The sequence below is a fragment of the Amphiprion ocellaris genome, chromosome 3, assembly GCF_022539595.1.
Source record: "Amphiprion ocellaris isolate individual 3 ecotype Okinawa chromosome 3, ASM2253959v1, whole genome shotgun sequence".
Lineage (NCBI taxonomy): Eukaryota > Metazoa > Chordata > Actinopteri > Pomacentridae > Amphiprion > Amphiprion ocellaris.
Window position 1 is genome coordinate 11,287,332 of NC_072768.1, and position 17,908 is coordinate 11,305,239.

A 17,908-nucleotide genomic window follows, 5' to 3' on the forward strand; every position below is an offset into this window, starting at 1 on the left:
AACTTGTCTGTCTTTTTTCATGTTTCAGGTAGCCCAGTATCTCATGGACAGGAGCTCTGTTCTGGATGAAGAAAGCATGTACGAAGCCTCACTCAGAATTGAGCCCAAAATGTCCAACTGATGGGGAAGGTGGTCGTCCACGTTATTTTCTCTGTTAATATTACACATCGGTTAACATACACATTTGTATAATTGTACATGTTTAAGATATTTGCTCTTCTGTACAGTAGACGTTTAAGCTTGTTTAATGACACAAAACATTTTAGTGTATATTTTCCAGTATATATTTTTCATTTGTTGCCATTGCCATGACGACACCTGCCTAAAGGATTTTTTCTTTTTTTTTTCTTTTTTTTTACATTTCTTTGGGGTATTTCAAGAATAATAATAATAGAGGTCACTTTAGTCGCATGCAACTGTGTCTCTTAGTGACCAATGACATTATTTTGCATTATGTCATACTGTGTCGAATTTGCACTTTCTGAGCACTCGTGCTGCTGGCCGTTGTTCTCTTGGCTTGAGTTTTATTGACGACTGAGTTTCTCTGCAACCAATGTAGCATTGTAAAAATGAACTGCATAAAAATCAGGTAAAAGAGCACAGAGAACAGAAATGCATTTAAAGAGAGGGAACAATGATCAGTGGAAATGACAGAAAGGTATCCAAAGCATAAGTGTCTCTGTGCTTCCCAAACCAAAACAAGAAGGGATTTGTTTCTTCATTTCTGCTCACTCCTCTAAAGACAGGGGTTCCCAACTGTTTTTGCACCACTTTCACTGCTTTCATGTTAACAGTGTAACTGTGGACCAGACAAACAGGACTAACTGGGTATGAAACCAGACAGAAAGTGCAGCTCAATGTCTTGTTGTGGTTATAAAATAAATAGAAAAAATATTGCATGAATGCTCAAAACCTTTAATTTGGTGAAATATGAGCGTATAGCCATGTGGGATGTATCATGTTCAAATTTATGATTTTGACATGCTGATGTTTAGTAGGTATAATGAGAACCACTCTTACTCTCTCAGTTTATCCTGTTCACATGCTCACATTTACCAATTTGCACTAAACTCATAGATGATGAGAATAGTGTTGGTTTTGCAAGTATTAGTCATGTCCTAACTAAACTTTTGACCTGATGATGGCACAAGGTTAAAAGAGATCCCTAAAGTCATTGCAGTTCATCATGAAGGACTCATGAATTCATGCACCATACTTTATGATAATCTATTCAACGGTTGTTGAGAAATTTTGCAAAAAAAAAACACAAATGTAAACCTGCATATGCTGCAAGAGGAAAAGTCAAAGAATCACCAGTGCTAGTAGGCTTCAGTCTACAGATTTGTACCAAATTTGTTAAAATACACCAAAGCTGTTAAAATATTCCAGTCTGGAACAAAGTGGTGGTCGAACATTGCTATCTCTAGAGTCATACCATTTGCATGGCCAAAAATCAAACTATAGTTTTCAGGGCTGTCAATTGGAGATAATTTGTTCATAGACAACATTCAAGAATAATTCACATTGACAATAACAGACCAAAGACTATATAAAAGCTGGATGTAGCCTCCAGGTTCGAAAAGTGAAGCCAATGCAAAAACGATTTAAATCTGCACTCTATTAATAGCCAGAAGAGGGCGACTGCAATGCATAAAGAAGTTCGATTGTATAAAATTTTTTGAGAACATGGCTCGATTCCTCACTTGATTTGTTACCTCAGTGAGAATCTTTTTTTTCTGAGTTTATGATCTCAAAGGCTAGTTTCAGTTCTCCTACAATACAGAATGATGTTCATTTAGTAATAGTATAGTGGTATAGTAATAAAGTGTGACATGCTTTAGGATATGGCTACGTTGTGCCTGTTTACTACTGTATGGCTGTGCTTAGTGTTCAGATCCATCCTTCACTCATCACATCCAGTTTCAAAATACCAAAACTGCAGTCGTCAAATCCCAAAAGAATAGTCCACAAAGTAATGCATGATGTCACTGTGGCTACATCCATCTTTTATATACAGTCAGTGACACAGACCATATGTGATATGAGACCAGATGTGCTGCAAAATGCTGGACAGCCTGTGCCAACTAAATTGCCTGGAAAGTTTTAGAATTTTCAGAATCATTCAGCTTTTTTCAGAGGTTTTCTTTTTCTGTCCAGTAGTAAATGTTTTAAGGCCTGGTGATGGTCCACAACCCAGAGGTTGGGAACCTCTGCTCTAACAAATATGTCTTCATTAACCTGAAACTAAAAGTTTTAAGTGGGTTTTTGTTTGTTAAATAGTGATGCACTTCGTTAGAAGCCTGTTGGTGCATGAAGGTTCTAAATTCACATTTAGACACCTAAGTTTAATTAATATAATCAGCTGTAAACAGTGTAACAACATAAATCACACCATTTTAGACTGGTGTGATTTAAGGATTAGTCATTTGAATTTGTCGCTACACTCAAAGTACACAAGTACAGTACAAAGAGTTTTCCCTTGACTTGAATTTCTTTCTTTCTTTTGGTTAATTCAAACTCATGAAAAAAGATCACGCGCAGTGGTAAGTGTTGTACCTTCAGGTTCGGGTTCTACTTCTGTAGAGTAAAAGGTTGTTGCTCTTCTGTAATTAAAAGACAATCTGTCCTTTTTGCTGTTCCAGTGATTGTGGAACGTGACTGTATATCACTCTGTTATATGCATTGTTGTTAAAAACTATGATAAAATGTATGTGAATGACCTCTGCCTGCAGCATTCAAACACTATTTTTGTAGTAGTATAAGAGAGAGTGACCTGCTCTTTATATGAACATGGGAAAGTATTTTGTACTTTGTTGTTAATTCACTTCACTGAGATGTGCTGTACATTTTGTACATGCAACCTGGCATATTTCTCAATGTGGAACAGTGTAATCCTTTCAAAAACAAGTTGTATCTCAAGCTTAACACGAAATGCTACAACAGTGTGGTCTTGAAACCATGACTTAGAGGTAGGAGACAACTTCAAAGTGTTTTGCATTTATACTGTAATCCTGTCTATAACCATTTCTGTTAGCAGGAATATAGTAACGTAGTGCTTATTCTGTGAATATTTGTATGTATTTTTACTATGTATGTACAGTACACTTTTGAAGCTCATGTGGTAGGCATGCAACACCTTCACAGACAGAATAATACTATATACTTATACTGTATACACTTATACATGCACATACTCTTATAAGGTATATAAACAAATAAACATTTTGCTGTTAGCAATACCCATTGGTATGAAAATTATCTTTCAACCCTCATGTTTCCACAGCTTAAGAAATATTCCCAGTTTTGTAAGAAAAAAAAAGAAAACAGAATAAAAGACATGAAGATGACAATAACAACAAATAAACAAAAATATGTTTCCCAGTTACCTCTTGCTAATAAATCCATTTTATCTCAGGGGCATTTTGTCTCAAGTGTTTTTGTAGAACATCTATCAGTTGACATCATGCTCATCTAATATGATGAAATAAAATAAAATATCAAAGTTTTTAAAATTACAAGCAACTCTCTGTTCCTGCAAACAAAGATGCACAGCAGCCTACCGTAATAAACAAAAGTGGAAAATCCAGATTTTATGTGAAAAATACAAGCATATTCTGAATTTTTGCAGACTTGACGCACAAACTAAACATGCACTTGTAATAAAACATAATACACGATTTTGGAACAAACACAGTCTTTGTTAATATTTAACTTATAAAATATGTTATATTTTAATGATATAAGGAAAATCTGTTCCAGGTCTAGAGATGGCAGTTGCAGTCAGGGTTTGTTGTTTGTTTCTTTGTTTGTAGTGTAATTTATTGTGTTTCGGTGTCAATTTACGATATAAATCTTTAGCCATGGCTGGATTAACTCGCCCTGGGATTTTTAAAAAAAATGGTTTTGGGCCTTTATTTTATTACTAATTATGCAACCATAGTTAAACTAAAATTGAATTAGAGGCTATTTTGATATAAGGGGGATCTTTTCATGCTTGAACAGGTAAAAAAAAAAAAAAAGAGTTAGCATTGATGAAGAAACCGGCTTGTTTATTCTTCTCTTATGCATTCTTTCTCTGTTCCTCTGAGCCAACATAGTTGACAGGTATCTTAGTTGGGTCCGTGTATTTATCTGGCAATTGGATATTCCGTTCTGAAACGGGTATTGAAAAACAAAAAACGAGTGGTTATTTGATCTTCGTTTTAAAATACAAAAATTAAAATTGAAATACAAGGCATTTTTCCTTTTCATGATCAAAAAGGGATGTACGAAATTTTAAAAATGCTTTGATTTTCATTTTATATTTAGAATAACAAAAAAATAAAATCAGTAAGAGACAGAAACGAAAAAAGGTCAGTTTTTTTCATTTTCTGAGACCGGAAGTGGTCATCAGCAAGTGTTGAGCCAAACGACAACAAGATTCTCAGAGGGCGGAGCCAGAGAGCAGTGATTGGTCAGACTGACCGAGAGTCAGAGAGCAGTGATTGGTCAGACCATAGATAATATAGAAGACAGCGCGCTAGCGTATCTAGTCTGTGTGTATCTATGGTCGGCACGTCTGGTAGCATCTGTGGCTGCTGTTGACCTTGTTTTTGGAGTAAAACACGGTAAGAAGATAAATACTTCTAACCTGTAGCGTTGTTTTGTTGTACGTTAAGTCAGCGACTTGTGAAGAGTTGTGTTTTGTCGTGTTTGAGCAGTTGGTCCGGACGCGTTAGCTAGCTAAGCGGCTAAGTTAGCTAGCGGGCTAATTAACACAGGTGGCTAACTTACCGCTGAACACCTGTGTTAGTTGCTGCTGCAGCTGGCCGTCATTATTAGAATGACCTTCTCAACCCGTATTTCTCTGCTGTGTATTTTAGCTTTTAAAAAAGTTATTTTACTTTAAGGTTAACTGAAACCCGTTCAGCTGCACTGAAGTTTAACATTCAGCTGGTTTGAATTAAACCGCGCTTAACTTAACATTGCGCAACATTATCTCTCTGAATCTCCATAATTTCATTAAATTCCTTCTCTTCCACTGCTCAAGTTCAATTCAGTATATAAAATGACATTAATCGTGAATAAACTAACAACCATCCATTGTATTTATTTATTACTGCATGTATTTGTAGTAAAACATGAGTTGAAACATCCTACTTTTGGATCTAGAACTGCACAAGCCGTTCATTTTCAGTCACCTGATGAGTTAAACTCCCCTTTTTATGTAAGGTTGAAGCAGAAAGTCTGAGTTAACAAGAAAGTTCTTTATAATTTACGATACCTGTTATCTCTGACTGAGGCTTTAGTTTTTGTTGAGCTGATTTACACGTAGAAACTTTGTTCAGGAAAATTTCTCAGTAGCTCAGAGGACAGGCTGCTTTTTACACAACCTTGTAAGAGGATGTCTGTCAATGCTTTCAGCAGAATTTAGAAACACAACACTTCCTAAACAGATATTTTGAGGCTGTGAGGTTAAACGTTTGAGAGTATATCAGTGTGTTTGTTTGTGGTCTTTCTGTTTCTAGGTGGAAGCTGAATTAGTGAGGATGACTCCTGCTCCTGTCATCTCTAAGCTCCTCACACATCTTTACCTGCACATGAGGAAAATCACTCCTGTAGAATGCAGGTATGTTTGTCATTATTATAAAAAGATGTTGCCTGGTGACCTGTCAGAAACCCATTATACAGAGTCAGCCAAAATAATGTTTACACACATCAGGAAAAGAAAAACTTGCATAAATATTTCAATACCAAATTTATTCAGACATCAAGAGATTAATAAAAGTTATCTTTGGCCTCTACAATTACAAGAGGTGCTCAAAGTGGTGGCCACTGGCTTCCAGACATTTCTGTTGTGTTGCAGACGTCACTTGTTGATGCTCCATTCATGAGGGTAGCGCCATCTGTTGGGAAAACATCGTACAACAGGACACAGAGTTATCGTGATTTGATCAAACTTAGAAAGAGGTATCTATATGTGTAGAAGTACTTATACAAATGAAATATTTATAAAAGTTTTTCTTTTCCTGATGTGTGTGTACATTATTTTGGCTGACTCTGAACTTAATGAGAACAAAACTGTCATTTAATTGTTGCTCTGAAAGCTTCTTTAGTGAAAACCAGCTGGTGTTCTGCTTTGAAACAAACTCCTGTTGAGGTCTGTGTTTTTAGGTTTAACCCCACAGTTTCTGAATGAACTGATAGTTGTTTTTTTTCCCTGATCAATGTGGACGTTATAATTGATGGTAACATTTACTGATCATATAATCAGCATGACAATATAACAGTATAACATTCTGACCACCTGACTAATACTGTGTTGGTCCCTTTATGCTGCTAAAACTCCTCTGACCCAGTGGTTCATCAGAACCTCTGGGGATGTCCTGTGGATTCTGTGGATCCTGTGGGTTGCAGGGTGGGTCCTACCTAGACCAGGCTGATCCTGGACCATCCCACAGATGCTCCATCAGATCTGGATGTGGGGAGTGTGGAACCCAGGTGAACAGCTTAGCTCTGTCGTGTTCCTCGGACCACTCCTGAGTAGTTTTAGTTTGTCCTGCTGAGGGTGGCAGCTGGCATCAAGGACTGCTGTTGCCATGGAGACTAGGGGGTTGTTTGTCCTGCAGTGTTTAGGTGGTGGTACATGTCAAACATCCACATGAACGTCAAGGTTTCCCAGCAGAACGTTGCATTAGAACAAGATGATGGATGTTGTTCTCTTCAGCTGTCAGTGGTCAGAATGTTGTGGCTGATTGGTGGATCTGTCTGCCTTTACTCTGACATCCAGAGTTATACAAAAGTGTAGTATGTGTGCAGTGCAGAAGAGATTTACTTTATTGTATGCATTTTTTTTTTTTTTTAAGGGAGAGCATTTTTTTTTATCCACCTGAAGAAGACCTAATCTTTCCCTTCAAAGGATAGTTAATTGTTACTACGGCTTCCATAGTGGTCCCATCAGAGAAAATCATATCCATATACAGATTTTTATTAATTCCAGGGCTGGTTCAGTAAAGATTATAATAATAACTACATCAGATAATTCTTGGTCGCAGTTGGAATTTTGCAGCCTGAGAGATGGTTGAGAAGGTTTGCAGTTCTTGTTTTAGCAAAATATGTTATAATAGAAGATCTTTATTGTCATTGTACATGAAATTATCTGCAAACCAGCAAAGTGTATCAGTCTGAGGTATCTAAAAATAAATAAGTAAAGAAAAATGCTTCTAAAGCCAATAATAAACAGAATATTTTGAGGGAATATTCTAAAAAGGAAAGAAAAGCTCCATTCTCACTCCTCTCAGGATAAACTGTCATTAAAATTGACTTTAAATTTAGCTTCAACACGAGATAAAAACATTTACTTTCATTACTGATGTTGTCAAGTTTTAATAAAGTTCATGCTACTTTTATAAAATGATGAAAGTGAATAAATTGTATTTCTGTGATCTGTGTTTGATTTCTGTCTTTTCTCCTGTCATCCAGATGTTCAGAGGGAGATGATGCCACATCTGGTCCAGCTGATGGAAGGTCTTGAAGTTCTCTGACTGGCCTCGACTGAAGATGGTCGTCTCACTGGATTTAAGGTTCAGATGCTCAGTAACAAACTCCACCAATGAGCCAACAGGGAAGCTTTAGGTTTATTAAATGTTGCTATGAAGGTATCGCTGTTTTTCTTTGTGAATGCAATGTGCTCCAACTGAAACTTGAATTAGAACTTAGAAGTAAATCCTTCCATCTGAAAGGATTTAGTTGCATTAATAACCTCATAACATTCTAATTTTTATTCCAGTCTTGGTTGGAAATAGAATCTCTGTATTGATTCAGGTAAAAACTGAACTTCACAGCATGTTGGAGCAAAACAACCAGATGAAAACTGTGATGGTGTTGGATTGTCAGACCGTAATGTTGCAGCTCAAAGCAGCTTTTCTAGCTCAGTTCATTCTGACATTCAGCTATGAATCAACACAGCAGATGGTGATCCATGCTGTGGAAGTCTCACATCTCCTGATTTAATGGAGCTGCTTTGCACTTTTTACACTGTTTATTCACCAACACTTTATTTAATAAAAGTCCCATCTAGTTTTTATGAGGAATGTGATGTTTTAATTTCTCTGTGAATAACTGCAGTCTAATGCAACAGCTGGAGTTGTAACATCTGTCCTGATATTGATCATGAAGTATTGATCAGAATACTTATGGTTAGCAGTCATCCCTGAAGTTTTACATTAAAATCTTTACTTGTGTTGTGAACTTTGGTAAGAAGCAGAAACTTTAGCGTTGCCATGGATACATGAGTGTTAAATTCTGTCCATGTTTCCATTTTGGGAAATTCAGTCCAGTTCCAGAATGTGGAGGAATTTAGTCTCACAATCACAGACAACAAATATTATCTGAAAGTCGGGTTATTGTTGTTTATCAGCACAATACAAAAAGATTAATGTTAGAAATATTCCAGTTAAGACTCTAGAATATCATGATTTATGTAAATTTACCTCAATAATATGAATGTTCAGGTTAAGATTGTACAGTGATATTTATTATGTAAGTTTAGCTGATTAAAGTTTATGACTCTGCACTAAAATATTATTTAAATTGACATCATTATTATAATATTTAGGGTCAGACCCTACAGTATTGAGATTAAGAAATCAAATATTCTATAAAATGTAAATACACTGAACTCATTTGGATATATTTAAGTGAGACTCTACAATATTATTTGACACAAATCTATCTAAATCAAAATTTTAATAATTTTCACGCCAAACATTTACTGGACTGATTTAAATATTAAAATCACTCCTTTCTAATCCTCTGCTGTACGTTCAAACCTGAGGCCTTAAATAGAAACACACAAGTATCTGATTGAAGGAACTTCTGCAGAGTCCTGGTTCCAGAACATGATGATAGAATTATAGACAAACTTTAACAAAAGCTGCCTGAGAGTTTACAGGTTTTTATGTTGGATTTCTTCAGTAATTTAATGAGCGTTATCAGCAAAAATCAAGTGTTCATTTGATGAACTTCATTTCCTAAAACATCCAGAATTGGAGCTCATATCTTTGGCAGCTGTAAAGTTTCTGCTCCTTCAAAGTTCACAACACAATGAATGAATTCCTAAAACACTCTCAATGCTGGAGAGCGTTTGTGATGCTGAAGCAGTGACCAGTTTTTCTGTTTCTTCTCTGGAGATGCACAATGAGGGACGTCTGCAGAGACTGAGAAAGAGTCTCACCACATCCTGACATGAGGAAAAAGACTTTATTGAAGACTACAATGAGAAAAACTATCAGACAGCAGACGGCTGCATTCAAGGTGAGCTCTGAACATTTGATCTGGAACAGGAATTCAATAACGGCAGCATGAGCTTCATTTCAGTCTGTAGCTGCTGAATTCATGGATGAATCATCTGGCACTAGAGAAGAAGACCATCAAACATCCACGTCAGCTGATGGAGGTCCAAGAGTCTCACCGAACAACCAACCTACAGAGTGAAGACCTCAAATCTGATTGGACGGCCTCCTATTCAGCCACATGTGTGAACAAATGCCTCTAAGCTGATTTGTTTTCTAAAATAAATCTAGTTTGAGTCCTAATCTATGCCTGTGTGTTTGCTTCTTTACACCGCTGTTAACAGTTTAGGCTGTTAGATTGTTCCAGATAAGACAAGTACAAGATTCTTCAGAGCCGTTCTACCACGAGCCTGACAGGAAGAACTCCAACAGCTACTGAATGTTCCTGTGGTTCCCTCAAGGCTACAGGAGGAGCCCTACGAGGACGAGCCGGTCCACCTGATGGTGGCCAGTCGCTGCGGTTCAAAGCCAACACCGACTACGTGGACTTCTACTGGACCACACGGAGGCCTTCAAACCGGACCAACAAGTTCAGCGACTCCCCGACTCGTGGGTCTGAGGACGCCGCCGAGCCTCGGTCCAGCCGGCCTCCTGTCTGTGGGTGTTTGAGTGCTGAGAGGTTTGTGGATGCATGTGAACGTGTCTGTGTTGAAACAGCAGCTTTTGACTCAGTAACGCTGGGAAAAACCAAGAGCTCCTTTATTTGTGACTTCCACTAAAAAAAACTGATGAAAATAAGTTTGCCAGGGTTCTGACTGATAACAGATTATTAAATAATGAAAATAATCGTTTAAATATTCCTTTAAACAATCCTTTTAGGTCTACATTTCCTTTACACTGACTTCTTGGTATATGTACAAGTATTTTGGGTGGAATATACCATTAAGCCCAGATGTTCAAGGGTTCTTCTGGGAATATACCATTAAACCAACCTTTTAGGTAAATGTTCCAGGATGTTGGGTAGAATATACCATCAGATCAACCTTTTAGGTCTACATTGGAAGATTTTAGAGTAGAATATTACTCCAAACCATCCTTTAGGTCTACATTTAAGGTGGAATACTCCTTTACACCAAGATTTTTTGGTCTACATTGAAGGATTTTAGGTGGAATATTCCTTTGAACGAACTTTTTAAGTTTATGTTCAAGGATGTTGGGTGGAATATACCATCAGACCAACCTCCAAGGTCTACAGTAGTGAATTTTAGGTGGAATATACCATTAAACTCACCTTTTAGGTCTACATTGGAGGATTTTAGGTGGAATTTTCTTCCAAACCGTCTTTTAGTCTACATTTAAGGATGTTTAGGATGGTATATTCTTCCGAACCAACTTCTCAGGTCTACATTTCAGGTGGAATATTCCTCCATACTAACTTTTTTGGTCTACATTGAAGGATTTTTTCTAAACCACCCTTTCGGGTCTATATTTGAGGTTTTAGGTGGAATATTCCTTTTAACCAGCCCCTCAGGTCTCTTTGAGGATTTTGGATGGAATACTCGGTTAAACCAACATTTTAGGTGCATGTCCAAGGATTTTTGGTGGAATGTTCCTTTAAGGTGGATGTTTGAGGACCTTGTAGGTGGAATACTTCCTGAAACCAACCTTTTAGGTCAACATTCAAAGATTTAAGGTGGAATATTCCTTTAAACCAACCTAAATTTCATGTTTTGATCATTATCAAGTGAGAAACCTCAATCCAGACTCCTCATAATGACGTTTGAGATTTATGCTGCTGTTATTTGTTTAGTCCAGACTAAATGACAGAAATCCACAACTGTAATTTTATTTCAGGACTCGGTTATTAAATGTCAAAACAATCCATGTGACTCTAAAAACTCAACAGCTGTACAAACTCTAAGATTAAACTCTCCACAAGGATCCAAAATAAGTTGGACTTCTACATGAGAGCTTTAATTATTCTTCATCTACTTCCTGAAAAGTTTGGTCAATAAAAAAGACAAAAACTAATATTTTCAGCTGAACTAAAGACAGACTTTGTGATTTTTCTGCTCACATGTTGTGTTGTTGTAAACTTACTCTTTCAAATAAATAGCCGCCTAACCCCCTGGAAACCAGCGTTTGTCCTGTTTTTGTGTTGCTCCTCGGCGACCCTAGACAGCCGGGTCGTAATGTTTTTTGAGCAACACACCATACTATGACGTTTTTACAATGATGGTTCTACTATGGAACCAGTTTGACATGTTCAGGTGTTCTTTGTGTGAAAACTCAGAGATTTCAGGTATCAGAAGGTGGTTTTCAACTTTCTTTGTTAACTTTCTGCTTCAACTTTAAACTAAATTTCCTTCACTAACCCAGCCCTCTGGACTTCCAGTAAGCTGTGTTCCTATTGGCTGTCCAGGTGGCTGCTTGGTGTTATCAGGAACACCTGAGCAGCTCAGTGTCTTCCTGCTTTATTTAGCTGCAGACAAACATTTCCTCTGCTTCTCTTCACCACTGAACCGGGTTTGGCTCCATTGCTTTAGTTTGTTCTTTAGGCGTTGGCTTGCAGCTTCCAGCAGTAAAATCAGTCTTTAATGTGTTTCTTGGTGTGTTTTAGGGCTTTGTACTGGATAGTTGTCTTGGTAAATGTGGTTCTTTAGCCACAGTTAGCACATGGTGCTAATGTGTGCAGTGATTAGTGGATTTGGTGCAGCTGAGTTGTGTCTTTATCTTGGCTGTAGTGAGTCTTTAGAGGTTTTTGGTCAGACACATTCTGTATTCTTGTTTGTGAACCAACGTTGGTTGTCCAGAAGGTAAGAGTTCCTGTCCTGATTCTCTGTTCTCAGAGGTTCTCTGGTAGGCTGCAGGAGACTTTAGCGTTTGGGTTGTGCTAGTTTGGTTTTTGTACGGTTTCATTTGGACGACTATCTTGAGGCCCCTCCATGTGGTTTAGTGAGGTTTTCTGGAACAGTTCTACAAAGCAACCTGCAGCAGAAGAGACTTTGAGAGTTTTTAGGAAGTTCTGGAGACCAGACTTTAGAGCAGCAGAAACATTTGTCAGCAGTTTGAGCAGGAGAAGGTGAGCTTCAGAGTAGAAATGAGACGGAAACCTTCTTGACCCGTGTGGTGAGGTCCTGTACCAAGAGTTTGAGCAGGTTGTGAAGAGTCTGTAGTTCTTTGGTCTGAAAGCACAAGAAGAGTCGACTCATTAAAGGAGAAAACAGGAGATATTGTTGGTTCTTCTGTCGCTCTGCAGTTTCCAGGTTCCTTAGACTGAATATCAAGTTTATATTTTAAATGATTTGCCATGTGAGCCCAAGAAGACTTCTATAAACTCCCTCCATCCCCTGGACACGTTTTATTATGATGTTAAATCTTTTTTTTTTTAATGTTTTTGAGTTTTAATCATAGTTTTTTCTCTTTGCTTGTTTAGTTTTGCCATCTGTGTGAAAGGTGCTAAACAAATAAAGCTGAATTGATAAACTGAATAACTGACTAACTCATGATTGTGACAACAGAAGTATTTTCATTGTGATTTAAGGGTTTATTTCATTTTTAAGGTTGGGGTTAAAATCTTGACAGAAAAAGAAGATTAAAGAAATAAAATACATAAAAAGCAATTAAATCAAAGGAAAAAAATTAATACAATAAAATTTTTAAAAAGTTTTATTATTAAGTATTTTTTACATGTGTAATTATGGAAAATATTTTATCTGTAATTTTTAATATTTGTTTTTTTTTTAATTTTGTTTAATTTCATAATTGCATGTATTGTATCTTGTTGATACATACAATTAAATGATATTAAACAGACAAAATATTGAATGAGATAATTAAACAAGATACAATACATGCAATTATGAAATTAAACAAACTTTTTAAAATACAAATATTAAAAATTACAGATAAAATATTTTCCATAATTACACATTACATTAAAAAATACAATTAAACAAGAAGAATATGAAACATTTTTAAAAAATACAAAACATTTAATTAGATTATTAAACCTTTAAAAAGACAAAACATTTAATTACAAAATTAAATGTTTAATTAGAAAATTACATCTTAAAGACAATAAAACTTCAAATAGGAATTAAACAGAAAATACAATGAAGCATTTAAAAAGAAAATTAAACATTAAAAGGTGGTAATACATCTAAAAAGAAAAGATTTAATTGAAAAACTAATTATTGGGAAAGAAAATTCAAACGCCGATAAAACATTTGAAAAAACAATTAAACATTAAAAAGACAAAACATTTCAAAATCAAATAAGACATTAGAAAAGAATAAAAGGTGAGAAAAGAGCAAAACTAAATGTTTAAGAAGAATCAAACTAAAGACAAAACATTTGAAAAGACACCAGTTAGACTTTAGAAGATCAAATTAAACAGAAGAGACAATAAAACGATCAAAAAGAGCAAAAACAGATAAAGTCTTAAAGCGTTTTCTAGTCTGAAATGAAAACATCAAGTTGTTTCTTCAAACATTTCCTCTTTCTATGTTCTTGGTTTGATTGTGGACAGATTTACTAAGAACTCATTTCAGAAAACTGCTTTCCAGATAAAGTCTACTAGTAGTTGAAGGCATTGATCAAACTAATGTTACCTTCTGATCTCCACAAACTTTACTGTTCAGTGAAGAGAATCAAAGTTTGTTGAGGATTTCTAAAAAACCCACAGGTGAAGGTCTGAGAAGAACTCAGATGGATGGTCTAAATGTGAAATCAAGACTCATGGTCACAAGTTTTAAGGCTTCTGTTAACCAGAAAGTTCAAACTAACAGAGAAGTACTGAGAAACTTTTAAAATTTCAGTCCTCAGACTGTCTGAAGGTTCAAACTAACAGAGAACTACTCAAGAACTTTTAAGATTTCAGTCCTCAGACTGTCTGAAGGTTCAAACTAACAGAGAACTACTCAGGAACTTAGAAGATATCAGTCCTTGGACTGTCTGAAAGTTCAATCTAACAGAGAACTACTGTGAGACTTAGAAAATTTCAGCCCTCAGACTGTGTGAAAGCTCAGGTCCTGAGGACTCGGGAGGTGTGGAGGCTTTGGAAAGTCTTGGAACTGAGGGTTCAACCCTCCAGCTCAAAGGCTGAAGTCCAACCTCCTGACAAAAACGGTCGAGTCGAGACTCGAGTTCAAAAAAAACTCGAAAACGACAAAAAATAGATGATAAATGCGCAAAAAAAAGAAGAATTAGTATCTGAGCGAATAGCTCAGGGGGATAAGAAGAAGACTACCAAGCGGAAGGTCGCAGGTTCGAGACCCGCCGCAGACCTCTTTCTTTCTTTGTCTTTGTCAGGATTTTGAGAAAACTTAAGAAGTGTCTGGTCTTGAACCAGCGACCTGCAGCTCCATAGGCAAATCCTTAACTCACTGAGCTACAGATCAGACAAAAAGAAATAAATTCGTCGTCCCTTTGACATCGTAGTTTCTGAAGTGACCACATGGGCGGAGCCAAGGCGGAGTCTGGGTGGAGTCAGGGCGGAGAGTAGGCGGGGAGGTGGGTGGCGGCCTCCCCCCTCTACTCCCCCACCTCCCACCACCACCCACCACACCTTCCCCCGCCCGACGAGTTCTTCGAGTCTCCACGAGTTCTTCGAGTCTCCACGGGTTTTCCCGAGTTTCTGGAGTTTCCACGAGGTCGGAGGCAGAACAAGTTGTCATGAAGAGGTGTTGAAGTCGGCCAGGATGGAGTGACTTTTTACAGTGACTAGAAGGACGACGACTAGAAGAGCAGGTCTTTAACCACCATCCATAAAATCCATGGAGTCGCTCCAGAGAAATGAAGGGAGGTCAATTTTTATCAACCTCCATCCAGATGTTCAACTTCATATCTTTACTTGGACATTTTTAGCACCACAAACCTTTAGTATCACACTTTATTATCATTTATTAGGACTTTAATGGAATCCACCAGCAGATTTAGTTTTTGTTGACAAACTTTATTCTTGTCATCGTGGGACTGCAGTATTTAAAACTGTTCCTTCTATTTGACCTCATGTTTATTAGTTTTAGTGGAGAAAGTTATTTTAGTTGTCGATTAGTCTCTTAAAAACCAAATAATAAATTGGATTAGTCAAGAGGTTTAAATTTCTTACTTTGTCATATTTTAAATATGACAAAAAATATAAAAATAAAGTGTCTTGAGACAATTTGACCTGTAATTGGCGTTATATAAATAAAATTGAATTAAAATTGTATGTATCTTGTAATGTTGGAGTAATTCAGCCATATATGTTGGAAAACACATTTTCTTTGTCCATTAATCTGTTGATTGTTTTCTCCAGTAATTCATTTCTTGTTTTGGTTTATAAAATGTCAAACCCAAATATATTCAGTTTACTGTCATAAAAACCAAAAAGATTTACATTCATGATGCAGGAATCAGGCAGTTTTTCACTTTTTATCTTAGTTTAGTCAGAAAGATAGTTGATAATGTGTGAATTGTTGCAGCTTGTGAGCCGTAGAAGGTTTTAATCTTTGGGGCCGAGTGTCAAAAAACATTTAGAAACCAACATCAACAAAACACTCAACAAAGATTTGAACATCATTAAGGAATCATTTGCATGACAATGTCAAATTAAAGGACATTTATTTCCAACGTAAATGTGTGATATTCATCCTCTGGAGCTTTCTCTTCACATCGTCTTCCACCTGGACTGGTTTGGTCGGGAGCATGTGCAACAAACATTTGAAAAACTGCACTTTAACATCAATGAATGACACTGAAGTTTAATCTCTACATAAATGAGACTGAGTCTGGATGTGCTGCTCTGTCATTAACTCCTAAGTTTAGGGAAAGTTCAAACAAAAGAGGACAGTTCAGATAAGACTTGAGAATGAGCTTATTTTGAACAAACATCTCAGACTTTCTGAGCTTCAGCACCTCTAGCAAGATATTTTAACAACAAGCAACTCAAGAGATCCAGAAGTTGGAGAGAGTTAGCTTTAGCTGAGCCAAAGAACATGTGGGACGCTAACCTAGCAAACATTTCAGACTTTTCTCTGTGAATTCTGAGAAATAATTTCCTATTTAATGACAGAGCTACACATCTGAACTCAGTCTCATTAAAACAGAATCTAATTCAGTGTCATCCATCCATATTAAAGTGCAGTTACCCAAAATGTTTGTTGCATGAGCTCCAACAAAACCCGTCCAGGTAGAAGGCCACTTTGACAAACAGGAAGTGGAAGATTCCAAGCAGATTTATAGAAGGGGGAACCGGACTGTACTAAGTGTGGTCGAGTATAGAGAGGTGTTTTGTGGGTTTTTAAGGCTGATAATGATTATTAGTGAGACATTTGGAGTAGATATTCATTTGCAGTAAATGAAAGTATTTAAAATCTTGGAGTTAAACTTAGAAGAACACAAACTCTAACAGAAAATTTGTTGATACGTTTTTGTTTTGTTTACAGATGTTAAGTTAAAGGAGTTTTATTCGTGACGTATAACCAATCAAATCACTCCAGAAGACAGAGCGACCACAGGTAGATTAAGGTTCAGAGCCAAAGTAGCGCCATTTTTAAATGTATTTATTACCGTAAATCAGTAAAAAATAAAATACTGATAATCAGTAAATCATTCAGCCCACAATTACTACAATTCTACAATGTATGTCTCTTTCCTTTCACTTGTTATTTGTACAATATACGATGTATATGATGGCGTTTTTTCATACCAAAGGCTATACTATGATGTTTTCTAAGAGACATACGATGCTACTCTGTTTGTTCTGGCCCTGGGCAGCTGCACTCCTCCTCTGTTGTTTTCTGGATTGTACTCAGCTGCATGCCTTCGTCCACCCGGCCTCCGTTGACTCGTCCCGCCTGCCGTCTCTGGAGCTGAAGCTGGATTGGAACAGACCAAAGTACAGTCCAATCACGATGCCAGCTGCCTCTCAAAAGGCTCCTTCATCTGGCAGGTGGAGGCACTTCTTCTGAGGGGAAGCTGAGCTGGCCCGGCAGAACTTTGGAGATGTGTTCCAGTGGTTGGTGGATGTGTGGGGAGATAGAGAGGGACCTTTGAATTGTTCAGAAAGGAAAACAGGGAAACCCATTGGTAGTTTTAGTTTAGGGTGCTACTGCGGTGTGTTTTTGGGCTTGAAGAGGTGAACAGGAAGAGTTTTTTTTTCGTATTGATTATCTTTTACTTTGTTCCTGGTTGGAATGCCCATCAATGTCAACATGAAGTTCACTTTTAGTTCTGTTTATTTATTTTTATTTTACTAACACCCATTTGCTTTTAACCCCCTCACATGTTGTGTTGTTGTAAACTTCCTCTTTCAAATAAATACTCGTCTAACCCTCTGGAAACCAGCGTTTGGACTGTTTTTGTGTTGCTCCTCACCTACTTCAGACAGCCGGGACAAAACAACGTTTTGTGGACCAAAGGCTATACTATGACGTTTTTAGAGCGACATGCTATACTATGACGTTTTTAGAGCAACATGCTATACTATGACGTTTTTAGAGCGACATGCTAAACTATGATGTTTGTTGGACCAAAGGCTATACTATGACATTGTTTGAACGACATGCTATATTATGACGTTTTTAGAGCGACATGCTTTTTTTTTAGCAACACTACATGATGACATAAAATACCTTCCTATGTCGGTTTTT

At 36.9% G+C, this 17,908-nt stretch overlaps 1 protein-coding gene across 1 annotated transcript in view; it reads left to right on the plus strand.

The window, feature by feature from the left end:
* Positions 1-3,414, plus strand: part of rasgrf1 (Ras protein specific guanine nucleotide releasing factor 1) — a 28,781-nt gene extending 25,367 nt beyond the window's left edge. Inside the window, exon 27 of the mRNA XM_023290586.3 lies at positions 29-3,414. Within this exon, the coding sequence (XP_023146354.2) occupies positions 29-121 (93 nt within the window). The 3' untranslated portion in view covers positions 122-3,414. The remainder of the gene's footprint in view (positions 1-28) is intronic.
* Positions 3,415-17,908: the final 14,494 nt, after the last annotated feature.